At 38.5% G+C, this 15,635-nt stretch overlaps 1 protein-coding gene across 1 annotated transcript in view; it reads right to left on the bottom strand.

Moving 5' to 3' along the window:
* prickle3 (prickle homolog 3) overlaps nucleotides 1-15,635 on the bottom strand; it is a 47,731-nt gene that overhangs the window by 29,651 nt on the left and 2,445 nt on the right. The window contains exon 2 of the mRNA XM_041798520.1: nucleotides 4,853-4,935. Coding sequence (XP_041654454.1) covers nucleotides 4,853-4,935 — 83 coding nt within the window. The remainder of the gene's footprint in view (nucleotides 1-4,852; nucleotides 4,936-15,635) is intronic.

The raw sequence follows: 15,635 nt of genomic DNA, 5'->3' as shown, positions 1-15,635 counted from the left end.
CACATAGTCTGCCATCTGCCCTGTACAGTGAAAACCGGGATTCATCCGTGAAGAAAACACCTCTCCAAAGAGCCAGACGCCATTGAATGTGAGCATTTGCCCACTCAAGTCGGTTACCACGACGAACTGCAGTCAGGTGGAGACCTCGATGAGGACGATAAGCATGCAGATGAGCTTCCCTGAGACGGGTTTTGACAGTTTTTACAGAAACTCTTTGGCTATGCAAACTAATTGTTGCAGCAGCGGTCCAGGTGGCTGGTCTCAGATGATCTTTGGAGACGGCGTTTAGTAGAGAAATGAACCTTCAATTCACAGGCAACAGCTCTGGTGGACATTCCTGCAGTCAGCACGCCAATTGCACGCGCTCTCAAAACTTGCAAAACCTGTGGCATTGTGCTGTGTGATAAAATTGCACATTTTAGAGCGACCTTTTACTGTGGCCAACCTAAGGCACACCTGTGCAATAATCATACTGTCTAATCAGCATCTTGATATGCCACACCTGTGGATGGACTATCTTGGCAAAGGAGAATTGCTTACTAACATAGATTTTGGCAAATTTGTGAACAACATTTGAGAGAAACAGGCCTTTTGTGTACACAGAAAAAGTCTTAGATCTTTGAGTTCATCTCATGAAAAATGGGAGCAAAAACTTAAGTGTTGCATTTATAATTTTTGTTCAGTGTCAGTTTCAGTGCCTCTAATCACTCCTTCTTAAGAATTTAGAATTCCAAAATGTCTCTACAAATTTCCTTTTGATCAGGGGTCAGAAGTTTTGGGACATTTGTGGTACACGTTTTTGTCATGTTCAAATTTTCATGCAAAACTCGCTAAACTGTCTCTTTATCAACGGAGACCATTTGTGCTATGATTCTTATACTGAGTCATTGATCATTCCAGACAATTTGTTCAGTTTGTTGAATGTTTTCAGAAGTTTTTGATGTGCATTGGTGCCCAGAACGTTTATGGTCTTGGTTTCCTTCGCCTTCACTAAATCTTTTGTGCCTTTCAAGTCAACGTGGTGCTAAACTTTTAAGATGATCATTTTCTGATGCCTTAGCAAAAACAGACGCACTTCAATCAGTAGTTAGCAGGGAACTATAGACGGCACTTATTGGAAACTTACAGTAATTGTGTGTGAATACCCAACCTTCAATATACAACACTAGGTGTGACTTTAAACCACATGGTTCATGATATATCGGCTGCAAATACTGGCAGGAACAGTTGTATCTATTCATACCAATATCTTACTTTCTATGCTAATTTCTGCCAATATTGACAACAAGCAGGTGAAACAAAAAGCTAATTACTGTGCTGCTAGCTCTTGGATAGTAATGTATTAGCCTTTTTGAAGTCCATTAAAATCCTACATTTACACACAAACAGCCAGCACGGCTCACCTCTGTTAGTTTAAAACTATTTCAGTTCAAGCTCAACACGAACATGATTATCGAACACAAATCAGTCATTTTAAAATGTGTTTTAAACCAGTGTCACCCCACTTCTACAATTCCCACCCTCACTTATTGAACATGTTTTCATGTCAAACTCTGTAAAAAGGGAGAGCAGAATTGTAAAGGAGAAAGGGGGAGAGGGAGGAGGTACGAAGTGGTCTACAGGGTTACTATCACAGCAGTGAGGCCTAATCTTATTAACGTGATTGACAGGATTAGACTAATGGAGAGACCCAACCAGCTGGAAATCCACTAAAGGACTAAAGGAGAGAGAGTGAGAGAGGAATAAGGGGGCCTCTGATGAAAGCATGCAAGAAGCTGCTTAACAGAACAAAATAAACTGCTGTACGTCTGACAGCTGTTAACAAGTCCTCATCTCACTGCTGTAAGATGTGTGTAGGCTGGTGTTTCAAGAGGCTTTGTTTAGAAAGTAGAAATCTAAAGAATTAAAAGTGATCTAGCTGCAGAGACTTACATTGTTATTAAACTCTACAAATGCAGAATGGACTTCCTACAAAACAGTCAAGAGAGCTAGCATTTTATACTGGTATACTGTTACATCAGTAAACAGGACACTAACAACTTTTTTTTTTTTTTTACATGAAGTGCATCTTACAGTGGATGTGACTGTACAGAAAACTGGTCAGTGCAAGATGAGGACATGGATGGGCATTTTCACTCTAGGTTTTAACTGATATCTCAGCGTAACTTTAGAATATTTTGATATCATTCAGTTAAATTCAGGGGCCTTATTTTATGACATGATATAAAAGACCCTTTAATACAGTTTCACTTACATTTACTCTAAATAAACAAATAAAATTTGATAATTTCATAAAATGTAGTTTTTCATTCTTCTTTTGAGTTTAGTTAAGAGAGGAGGAAGACTTTTATTTCCAAAACTCCATTTCTCACATGCTTGCAAATTTATTATCAAGACAGGAAATAATACTGGCACTCAGCCTGTCTGTAAGTCAGCCAAAATTATAATTTTTTTTCTCCCTGCCTTGCTATTGTCTTCTTAACACTTGGGAGCAGATAGTGGCACCAACGTGTCACAGTTTTCTCAATATTGGGATATCTGAAAAATGGAGCTATAGACATTTTTCAAGTTTGTATTATTAGTAGAAGTGTAGACTGTTAAAAAGATATATTCATCCATTTTAATGCATCCACAAAAGTGACAAATCTCTGTGTGTGAACGTGATCCTACTTTCAGACCAAAAATCCGCAGTGACACATGAACAGGTCTAAAGTTTAAACTGTTGGAGTTCAAACTCTCGTTGGAGGATGTCACTCAGTAATCCTGCAGCTCTGTAGTGCTTCTGTTTTCCCATGAAGATTACAGCGTAAACTTAATGCAGCTGCTTCTGTTGCAGATGTCAGGGCTTAATGGCATTCATGAGTCTATAGCTTCAGGTCTTTACGTCTGTGGGGTCACTGAGGGCTGATCGGCTCTGTGGATTTCATGTGGTGTCCTGACTGGGTCATGTTTGTTGTCCCTTAATGTATATCTGCACTCATCGTGTACACAGATCACAGCTAAGCTGATTTACAGTGGTAGTATGTTGATGTCCTTTAGACATACAGTGACATTCAGTGCCCCTGGAACAATTCGATATACTTTTAAGGCCAAAAATGCCCCTACAAAATAAGCTGCAGTCTGTCTTTTGGAATCTCCTAAAGGAAAAAAAAGTTTAAAACTTTCTCCTTTGTGATGACTTCCATTTTGAGAGAAAGTGCAGTTTCTATGAGGCTGTATCACTCTCTTAGTACCGTGTGCTCTCGCTGAATGGGGTAAATGCATCTACAAGCTACAGTACAGTAGTTGGGCTCTCGATCTGCGGTGATTGCTGTGAGACAGACTCAGTCTGTGAATGGCTCTGTCCTCCTCTGCCTGCCACTTGCTGCCCTTACTGAGGAGTGACACATTAGCAACCAACACATGGAGTAAATATGTTGGACTTAGTTTGATATTATTCATGGTCCAAAGGCAGGCACAAAAGGCCATCCCAGACCACACAAATTTAGGCCAAATATTAGCATCAGGAACAACAAGCGCTTTTGTAGTATGGCCTAATCAACGATGTGTCCAAGACGCCCCACGACTCGACAAGACAAGCATGTCAGCATTTTTCTCGCATCATTGTCTTGTTTGACATCCTGACCTGACATCAACGATGTGCATCCTAATGCTACCAATGGGACAGACTTTACTCCTTATCTTTGCATCACCATTTACCGGAGTGTGTTCCTACCCCACCCCTGAGATCTTACGTGTACATACAGTGAAACTGTATGCATTAGCTGGGCTAATTAGGCTAATTTTCTTTATGTTATCACATTCATTCCTCAGGCTCTATCTGAAGGATATCTGGTCCATATTGTCCTCTTCCTGATACACCAGGGGAGAGTCCATAAGTTTAATCCATGATCCAGTCCAATTCATAATTGTTTGTTGCTTTCTTCTTTTCACATACAGCGCTTCTGTTGTAGCTATGATTGACACTCTTTGACCTCTCTGAACTCTCACACAGTTGTAGAGACAGTGATGATGTCAGCATATGGGATCACACTTGTAACATGGCCAGGCTGTTGGCCAGGACGGGACAAGATTTTTATCGCATGCTCTTGCACGGTGTATCATGAAAGGCCCTGTACAGTCAGAGCCGGTCTTTACAGAAACCTTTAAAATGTGTACGTCAATTTTTAAAATAGATTTTGCCTAACATAAAAGCTTACAAACTTTATCTGACCATAATATAAAGACTTTTTTCAGTCTTGGTGATAAGGATTAGTAGCTTGAACTATGGATCACAATGCAACACAACTTCTGAATTTGTAAACTTAAAATCAAACAGTGAAGTTTTAACAAAAACAGTAAGCTTAGACACCCTATATAAGGTACTTTCTTGTTTCTGATTACAAAAATTGTAATCAAGTATGGAGCACAAAATAGCACAAGTATGTAAGCCACATTTTGGGAGTGAAATGTCGCCAGTATGTTTTTGAAATTTAGACGGTTTTCATTTTTTTCAAGGCAGCTTTTAGAAACAAATATGACCTAAAGTTGTTGAAGCTCTTGTACTTTTCAGTACTTTAGATCATTGATAAAATGGTGATCATATTCTTTTAAAACACATGGTAAATGATCAAAATATTTTTTGATGACCCTTTTTGGATAATAGAAAATAATAAAAATGTTCCTGTGTTCCAGAAGGCAAATCTTTGATGCAAATCAGCGAAAAAAAAAAGAGCTTTTAAAGAGATGATGATTGTTATCTGATGTTGCACCAGATCCAAACAGCAGCAGGAGAAGGTGTAATGTAAAGTTTGAGACAAACATTTCCTGCCAAGGTCTCAGACAGTGTTGGTAAAGCTTAAAAGGTTCATACCTCCATCCATGTACACGGAAGCCAGGGCACTGATCCCCACAGCGCATGCAGGGCTGCCCTCTGTCTGGGTCCTCTTCCTCCTGCTGAAAACAAAACACAAACTCTCTTCAGATCATATTATTCCCATGGAGAAGCACTCACACCTTCTGAAACCACACAGGAAAGTTAAAACAACACAGTTAGCACGTACAGTGTTCGCCAGACATGGCCGCAGAAACATCAACAACATATTGAGTGAGTCAGTCAGTAGTTAAAGCCATGAGCAGAATGCACTTTGGGTCAGTCGCTCAGCCTTTAAATCAGCAGCGTATGGGCTGTCTAAAGATTACATATGTATTATGGCAGAGATATAATCCAGAAGACAGGCTGTACAGAAATGCAGAGTATAATCTCAGTGTTTGATGAAAATACAGCAGCCATAAGGAGTGAGGAGTTTATCTTACAGTAGGATCTAAACCTGCAAGGGGCCTGTATACAGTAAAGGACGTGTGGAATCTGACTTAATTGGCACTTTAGTAAACCTGTTTGCATGTACATCCCTCAAGCTTCAACTGTGAGCTTCAGTAAAGCCTTGCTGTGAGATAACAGCGATAAGTGGGGCAACAATGCCCTTAACCAAAAGTGCTGAGTAGTGCATCTGACCTCGCCAACAGCAACTAAAGCAACTACCTCATATCTCACTCTGATTCGATTCCTGGAGCCTAGTGTGTATTCTGTGAGTCTGTGCAGTCTACAGGCTGTAGTAACGGACCTCTTTTTAGAGATGAGAGGAAGGAAGCAGACACAGGATGAGAGCTGCACCCTTTCCCTCTCCATGTAGCCACTTTGTCTGCACTTTCTCTACTCTGAATTTCTCTCTTCTGTGACTTTTATCTATTGGGGTGCTAGCTGATTTTTTTCATTAGCAGTGAATTTGCTAATCATTTTGGAGATTAAATTATAACTTGACCAGATACATACATAAAAAAAATACATACATAAAAGAGCTCATCAGATTGAATAATTAATTTCCTTTTGTATGATTGGCAACAAATAAATAGAGAATATATCCTGACATTTAAAGGTAAACTTGAGCCTATTTTAAACCTAAACTTTGTCTAAGTAGGAAAAGCAGCATGTCGTTTATTTGCTGATATTGTTTGTGGTAAAGCTGGAAAATCTGCAGATGTTCTGGCTTTCAGTTTTGTCATTTGTGTAGCCCATGGCCTGAAAATTATTAAACTTGCTACACCTGGAATTTGTTGTCTTTGCCTTCAATTGTTTTGTAACTGGCTATGTTTCAACGAGGTTGTTGAGATGCAAAAATTTTAAACTTCTATGATAAATCAAATATTGATACCCATTTTGTGTGTGTTTAAAAAAAAAAAAAAAGATTAATTACGGGGCTTTTTAGCCTTTGTTGTAGAAACAAGACAGTGGATAGAGCCAGCAAACAGGGATGAGAGAGTGGGGAATGACATGCAGTTAAGAGCTAGATATGAGAATGGCAATACAACAATTCATCTCCAGTGTATAATATGAGTCAAAATCATCAGATTTATAATTTTTTACCCAAAATTGTTCAGCCCTTGTTTAGTCTCATATTGTGTTCATTGTAATATAGAATGATTGATTGCTTGTGTTTGTTGGAATATACATAAGCTGAGGACTTGAGGAATAATTGCATTTCAAATCGCAATTGCAATATTGGGTAGAAAAATCGCAATTGAATTATTTTCCCAAATCATTCAGCCTTAATACCTAGACAGATTTTTTTTTTCTCACTGACTTTCAACACACTTTTTTGTCTCAAAAGTATCAGTTCAGGCACAGTTACAGCATCGGCACTGTATAAAAAGTATCGATTTAACACCGGTAACAAAATAAATCCAATTAATACCCAACCCTAACTGTGATGAAGATTTAAGTGCTATAAATATACTACTGATAAAGAATCTCTTTTAGCTTTAGTTGCTTGTAACAAGTCAGTCCTAAATAAAAAAAGCAAAAATTATCTTTTTTTTTTTTTACTACATGGGCACTGATTGATATGAGCTCATAGGATGGGCTACAATGGACGGCATCAAAATGGTGCTAGAGCGTGGCTGTAACACTTCTACTTTTAAAATGTATGCATGCTGAGTGAAAAAAGCATTTCTTGCTATAATTTAAAATAAAATAACTTTTCTGCCATTAATTCAGATTTTCCAACATGCTTACTGCAAATGTTCGTGTTGCCATAAAGGTAAAATTACAATTATTGTAATCTTTGACCAGAAATGTCATTTCTACTTGAGTCAAATTCGCTCAAAGTAAATCTGCATTAAAGTACAGCATTCTTGTAGCCTTCCCTCTCGTGCACAAAATTTGAATTTTTGCTGGAAAAGTAGGTGTAACAAACAGTTAAAAAGATTAAGTTTCTAAACAACTTTTTCTTACAGCTTCTTTTTCTGCTGTAATAAGACTAAATGTTGACAGAAACTTAACAAGTTGTCTACATTATTTGTTCATAGTTCTTTATTAGCATTTGCCCTCTCTGAAGTGAGGCTGTGGTGGAAGGACAACACTGCTTCTCTATATTCCATGCAGGGTAAACTGAATTATGCAGGTTTTATATGCTTTTATGTATTTCTAACATGTCCTGTTTAATGTATAAAGTCAATAGACATATTTTTTGCAAGGAGGATGGAAAAAAAGCAGCAGCAGAAGAATGTTCCTCCTTCTCCTGCAGCATATAAACAACCTCCACATAAAGATGTATAAAGCTGGATGCAGGAAGGCTAACAGAGTTTAACGAGGAAAGCAATAAAATTTGGATATGTGATTCAGCCTGTGCATACCTGCTCAGCTGTGTTTTGAGTTTTCTTTTTCCAGCCACACACCTCAGAGGGATGACAGCTTTAACCACAAAACATCCACATCAAGCCTGTTTTCCCATGCAGGGATCCTTCTAAATAAATGTATGATCTGCCTTTCTTTACTTCAGTAAAGGAAACCAAGTTGGTTTATCTTATCTGACACATATCTGAGGGCTGTTACAGTTGTCGATGGGTTTTAAATGCTTTAGTTATGCATTTACAGCCTACAAATTTATGAGATAAGGGATATAGCTTTTTTTGTTTGTCCATGTGAGGAGAAACATGAATCCAGGGTGATGATAATTGCCACGATGAGTGTCTCCAGTCTCTAGGGAACATAAACAAGTTAGTCCAGAATAGTCCCACAATGGCAGTAAATTACAATCTACATGCTGTTATTAAATATCTCACTGTGTTGTGTCATACGGCTCCGTCGTGCTCCATACAGACTAGTTAGTCCCCACTTTAGCTCACTTTGTTTCGGGCAGAGCCAGGTATGAAAGGCTGGAGTGAACAGATGATTTCTGGGTGACTGGACCTTTCACTCTGTATTTTCTAGGAAAATGAGAGGCACGCAGTATGAGGTGACCATAAATCTAACACTAGTGGGGAGTTATAATCCTGAGTATTTCAAAGAATGACGTTAAAAGCTGCTGGCCAAAAATCCTGTTTGGAAGTTTTACTCTGACTAAGGCTGCATTCACTCTGAAAGGCTTAATACCTTCAATTCTCTGATTAAGAGGTCGGAGTTTCACATATTTTCTGTTTCATGTTTTATTTGAAAGTTTTACACTGCTTTAAACTTTTACATCATTTTGGGATTTGGCAAATGCTGATCAATATTCTGTAGTGCACAGAAAATGACTAAATATGAAAATAACGCAGCTGAATTTTGAATTTGGCGAGACATATACATAAATATTCCCTGTAGCTAAGTTTAAGAGCATTATCTTGTCAACCTCATAAGATTGAGATTAGGAAATCCTTTTGTAATCCCTCCAGGGGAAATTCAGTTTTACACCGTAGACAGGACAGGGCGAGTGCTGCACAGGATTGAAAAATGAATGAAAAGGTGCGAAAGGGTTGAAGCGCTCTTCAAGGATGAGGTCAGAGGTCATAACGGCAAATAACTGAGTGTCCAGCCAAGTGACTTGCGATAAAGTCCATAGTAAAAATGTCAGTCAAAAATCAGAATCCAAGGCCCTCTGATGTTATGTAAGTCTTTTATTAAACAGGGATGGTCTAAGCATTTAGACTCAAACCAGTCTTCATCAGGACATCAGACCACTGTTTAATTTCACATCAGAGGGCCTCGCATCTTCAGTTTTGACTGACATGATTATATAATGGACTTCGTTTGCACATAACCAGGAAAGTCTTTTTATTTTAAATGTTACACTATATTTTCCAACATGATACAGATATATTGTACGCCTGGGCTAGAAAAAGAAAAAGATGTGGCAATGTATCGTCTCATGCGCCTAGTAAATACATGAAACCTACAGAAGTTACAGGATCAATATGGCTTTAAACGCTGTGACGACAGGTTTTAAATACACACCCCTTAGAAAGTGAGGAGTCCAAGCTATGCAATAAAAAAGGTAAAGCACTGCAGCAACACCAATCTTCATAGACATGCTACACTGGGCTAATCAGCAGTTAGCAACAACAGCTGGCTCACTGGACTAGTCTGTGTCATCCCAACCAGCACTGAATAATGAGGATCAGAGATCAAAGTAGCTCTTTATGCTACAATATAGCTCCAATAATCATATATTATATGTAACCTCTTGTATTAGAATAAACACTTTGGGCCAGTGGTTTTCTACTGGTTTCGACCCACAACCACCTCCTTCATAATTCATGACCCAAATTTCTTGTATTTTTCAATCAAAACTAAATGTTTTAGATGAAAAATGTGGCTTAAACTGGATGTCTTGGCAAAAAAATATGGACATTTCCATCACAATAAAAGCACATCATAGACTTTTTGACACATTTTTGTCTTAACTTCCATACTTTTTTAAAGCATCTTTCTAACCTAATCTATATTTTTTCCAGGCAGACATCTGTGACACACTAAAAAATGCTTTGTGACCCACTTTTGGGTCCTCACCCACTATTTGAAAAACAATGCTTCAGGCCACCCAGCTTTTTCCCTTTAATTCTAAGCTTTTTAAGGCTTAAAATAGCTATCATACCATAGTAACTAAAATAAAGCCATTTTCAAAAAATAAATAAATAAAATGAACTTTAAAAAAACAGTAAAAATTAGTTACTGCAGCCTTCCAGTAAAGAAGTTGTAAGTGAATCCTCAGAGTGGTGCTTAATTATTTGTTTATAGTGTGTGATTGACTCTGTTTAAATTAGACAGCATGGAATTCAAGATTGCCAATACAGTATTTTACATCAATGGTATCATGAGTCTACTTGCTTGTAGGGCTCGGTTCAAAAAATCGATTTTCCGATTCAGATCGATTTTTTATTTTAAATTTTCGATATCGATTCATTTTATTCAAAGATCAATCTTTTATTACTGACTGTTAAGTCTATGTTGCACTTTATTGTGTTGATTGATCAAATGTCAATAAAAAGTATTTTCAGGAAACATGTTTGGGGTCAGTTTTTAGTATGAACTTTAATATTTTAAATACTGTGCCTAGTTAGAAGTTTTCTCATTAATAATTCAACTGAAAGTATCATTTCTGCCATTAGTTCTCTAAGACACCAGTGCATATTCAAGCAAAACAGGTACAGTAGCTGTAATATCCCTCAATGAATCTAAATCGAATCAAATTGAATCAAATTGCAAATCGAATCGAATCGGGAAATCAGTGGCAATACCCAGCCCTACTTGCTTGGTTATCAAGGAAAATGGAGGGAAAAATGACGTGTGTTTTTCTCAACTCAAAGCATATTTAGTGGCATAAAAATCCAAAGCCTGAAGTTTTTACAGTACAGCTTTCACAATAACTTAATATTTTTCCCTTTAAAAAAAAAAAAAAGAAACTTCTACAAAGTGCAATAATGACACTGCTGTAAACTCAAACGCCTTCTGCAGGCATTTTTGTGAATCTTACAAGCATGACTTAATACAAAAATAATTGCTTTCATGCCATTATGTAATTGCACAGCCTGACATTGTGACTGCGGTTAGATTCATTGTGCAGCTCTGCCCCACAGTAATGATCTTTCCACAGGTTCACCTATGGGAACTTGTTACCTCTTTTACTTCCTTTAGATCGTTAAGTTTGATTGTCATATAGGGAGTAAAGTCTTTTGAAAGAAAATGAATGCAGGCCCTTAGAAGACAGCTATCTGATCTACTGTGAGACTAAAAAGTCCCCTTCCTTAAGATTAGCTACTGAAATAATTGGTGTTAGATGGCATGACAGCCCACCGTGTCCCTGTCCTCAGATACCTAGCTTCTGCTTGATTATGTCCTTGCTGAACTCTGTTTGATGAGATAGAGGTCTGTTTACATCAGATTAAACTGAGCACGCTGACTTAGACTTACTCTAAAACAGCCTCATACAGAAGACCTTCATCACAACAGCTTGAATGCTCACTCTATTAAGGACAGATAGTAATTAAGAGTGAGACGTAGGCACAGTCATGACGCAATAATTAATGGAGGATTAGGAATTCCGGGAAAAGACGTGAATTTACTTGAAATAATCAGGCCAATGTGAGCTAAGTTAACAAGAGAACATCCTAGAAAGTTTCAATACAAGTTTGACGAAGCCACACTTCATCTAACTAGCTCAATAAGAAATACATATGAAGAACACATCAAAATAAATCCATGAATAAACAATAACATGGCAGTTTGGTTCAGACCAACCCTGCAACTTATAACAAAATCAAACTAATTTTTATGATGAAACATCCCAGTTATTTTTTTATCCCTGTTTAAATAAAGTTTCAGTTGAAAAGATTGTACATTTACTCCTTCATGTCTGTGTTTTGCTGACAACACAAAGAACAACCCTGAATGTAAGTTCTACATTTCCTTACATGTTTCCTTATCACGATGACAGTGTCCTATACGTCAACGCCGCTCAGCGACTTGAGGGTTTCGTGTTTGTGTTTCCTTTCAACGTCCACAAAAGATAATGACAATGAAGTTTGCCCATTGTGCTGCAAACCCTGAAGGATGTGATGGGAGTGGTCTGAGGAAGTTTTCTTCTAAACCAAGTGTGGGTAAAGTAAATAACACACTCACTCACAGGTTTAAAGCAGCTTACATGCTCAGACTCAGACCAGCGTTGGACTTTCATATGAGCTCCTTTGTTTTCACTAAGTGGGAGTAAGGTTTAATCGCATGGCGCTGGTTAGCTTGAGCTCCTTTCTGCAACTAAGTAACCGTGTTACCAGGTAATAGACGAACTGTGAGTCGCCCAGATTTGTTATCTGACATCAGAAGGTGACTCTGTTCTTTCAGCCAGTCTACCCACATTAACATAAGAGAATGGATTACTTCTACTCCTAAATGGGTCAGTAGTTGTAAAGTTGATGCTAAGGTACTGGTGTTTCTTAGTTTCTCAGTCTAACAAACAGCACTGATAGTCATACTCCTGCTGAAATGCTGTGGCGTGGGAGGGTTACACATTAACACAAGAGGTCAGAGGTGCTGGGCCTTTGCTGCCATGGCACACTGGTTTAATGTTGCTCTTCTAACTGGACAGGATCAAACAGGCAGCCTGCAGGTCTGCCGCCCTCTGACACAACACGCCTTGTTGCTCTTAAGGTTTATGCACCACTGCTTCCTGCTGCTGAGGCCAACTCTAACAAACTGGAGGGGTTTACCCAGAACTTCGATGTCATTGAAAGTACTTTTTGGGTTTAATGCAACTGAATAATAAAGGTTTAAATAGTACCGTCTCATAAAACTTGTTAAATCCAGCTGTAAACATGATTGACACAACATGAGCTTGATTTTCTTTTTAACATGCAAAAAATTAGAACAAACAAACAAAAAAAAAACAGACTCAGTGTGCAAAGTCCTCAACTGCCCACTTTTTCCTAGACCGTTAACTTCACCAGTAGAAGCTGCCAGACAAAGGTCAAGGCTCCACCAATCAGTGTTAAGCCCAAAACCAGCACTGTCCGAAGCGTGTCCAAAATATCGCCCCCATTTTTTTCCACGAACAAACCCCCATGTCGCAGGTGCCATGTCGCAGCACTTATGTCGCTGCTCTATCCCCGGCGTGGTCGAGTGTTTTCCTGAGAAAACAGCTGTTTTGTACATCTCAGCTGCCAAGTAGCTGCTCCGTTTGAGAAGACAGGAAAAGAATTTTAGCGTCATCTGTTGTTCGAGGTGTAGAAGGGCCTCAGCTGCTGGTGAAAAACCACTGCTCTATCCTTTTTTAACTCAAAGGCAGGCCCACTGGCTGTGGCATCAAATACTTGGTGGGGAGTTTGACCAATGTATGCTAAGGGCGACAACTGAGTGCATCATATCACACGACAGTGCAGTGCCACTGAGTTTTGGGCTTAACTCTAGGATGGTGAATAGTGTAGTTCTGCTGCCCAAAGTCACAATTAAACCATGTTTTTCTTAAACAAGGTTGAAAATATGACTAGAATAGAACTTCTTGTGTAAAAAAATAGAATTCTAGTTTTCAGCCATAGAGGAAAATGGCAGAAACTTTCAAGCTTTAACGTCCAGTATTATAAAACATGCCTTAAACAGCTACGGCTGAAATATTTTTAAGACTGTTATGTTCAGGAGGAAAGGAAGTCTGTGCAATATTTAAATAATCTCTTTAATTAGGTTATAAAAACAACTTTAGATTATTTTTTGTTTGAGCATTACAAAAGACATAAATCTCTCTGAATGAAAAATCATTGTTCCTGTTGCCCGCAGGTACTTTACAGACGTCCACTGTTCATTTCATTTAGCCACAACAATCAGATTATAATACTAAATTATGTAACTCAATAGTCGTACAGCTTCTGGGAAGAGGAATACATTTAATCTGTATCATAATAAATCAAATCCAAGATTATATATAATCTCAATATCACAACATACACCGTGTAGTCCTGGCGCTGATAATCTACAATGATTTTAAAATGTATGCAGCTCAGCAAGTGTTGAGGATTCACTTTGAACTTGTACTCGGCGGTGTTGTAACAGGATGCTGAAGTGACTTATAAAGTGGTGGTGTAATGGAGTGTTGCATGAAATATTGATGAGCATTAATACTAGAGCGTAGTTATTGTTTGTGTCATGTGGGGACAGGCATCCTGGATGTTTAAATATTACTAAAGCACTTACACAAAGGATATGCTACATGTTAATTAAAGCAGTTATAAATAATAAATTCAAAGTTTATAACAGAGAAAAAAATACTAATACTGTTTGGTTTGCTAACAGAGCATAGAGGTGGAAAAATATCAATATGGTAATACATCATTGTTTCTTGTGTTATCCAATTATGTGATAGCTCCAAGTATCTGCACATGTGCAGAGCTTTGCATTTACATTAAAACAAGTTTTTAATTTCTACGAAATTCCATACATCAATAATCTACACAACTTCTCCTGTTTGAAAGTGTGGAGCCAATCCCAGCGGTCACTGGGCGAGAGGCAGTGACATCCTGGACGAATCGCCAGTCAATCACAAGGCTGACATATAGAGACAAACAGACACACTCACACTCCCGCCTGCGGGCAATTTAGTGTCAATCATTGTAACGAGCATGTCTTTTGATTAGCAGGAAGCCGAAGTTCCCAAAAGGAACCTGCATATGTATGGGGAGAACATAAAAACCCCATACTGAAAGGCCCTGTCCAACAGAGATTCAAACCAGGAACCTTATTGCTGTGAGGCGACGCTAAACACTGCTCCACCATGCAGCCTTTTTTAAAGAATTTTAAAGCAGAATATGTGTACAGGTGAACACAAGGGGATTGTTAGAGATCCATTAATTGTGAAAATTAGGGCCAATACTGATGTGACAATCCTAGTATCAGATCAGCGTGTTTTGCAGCGTGCAGCTGCAGTGCGTGTTCGCTCTGACCCGCACGATCACTGCTTTCATACCAAGCGTGTACTGCATGTGCTGCGTGTTGGCCGCATCTCCCTGCTGTCAAAGCTCTGTCATTCTTCTCAAGTTTCACCCTAATTAGCCTCCCCACAGGTGACTTGATTCAGTGTACGGGAAGAATTCAAGATTTAAGTATTCTGTACAAATGAAGGGAGTTTCTTTAGAGAAATGCTAAACTGGGGTGTTACTTTGGAAAGCACAAACCAGAAGGGCACTCTTACTGTGCTCGTTTTAAATAGAAGTTTAGAGGACAACTTTATCAAACAGATGCATTTCAGCTTGTGGCCTTCACCAGAGTCATCAAGAAACAGACTGCAAACATATACGACCAATGTGGACGAACAAATATGCAACAACAAGAAAAATATGTCTTGCTGTTTAGCACTTTTCTGTCCATTTTTGAGCAATGCCTGCGCACAGCTTAACATCTGTACTCTACTCTATACTCTAAATAGATGCATCTGTACATCCCTAGCATTTGTATATTTCATATACTAGTATGAGCACACTGTTGCTGTCAGGTGTTTCAACCTCTGACTAGTTGGCGCTTTGTAGCTGGAAACAGCATGTCAGGTAGACTGGTCTGATGCAGTTTCTTTCTGAATCAGGACAATTTCCAAGTTTTTTTGCAGCAGACTGTGAATCTGGTATCGTCATGGTACCCGTACCATCACATGCAAATCAAACTACTACACAGGTTTTGATGCTTCATTTCAGTACTCCACCACCCCAACGCGAACCATTGCCACTCCAAACGAAAGGCAAGAAATATGTTATGGACTTAGTGTGATTTATCTGCACTTACTTTATATCCCATGTTTTACTGGAATCTTCTAAAGATATTTCTCAGGATCATTTCCAATACTTAGATGGCTTTTATTCTCTCCCTA

The sequence above is a fragment of the Cheilinus undulatus genome, linkage group 11 (genome assembly GCF_018320785.1).
Source record: "Cheilinus undulatus linkage group 11, ASM1832078v1, whole genome shotgun sequence".
In the NCBI taxonomy this organism is placed as follows: domain Eukaryota; kingdom Metazoa; phylum Chordata; class Actinopteri; order Labriformes; family Labridae; genus Cheilinus; species Cheilinus undulatus.
The sequence above is the reverse complement of the archived record's forward strand: the minus strand, read 5'-3'. Positions and strand labels throughout refer to the sequence as shown.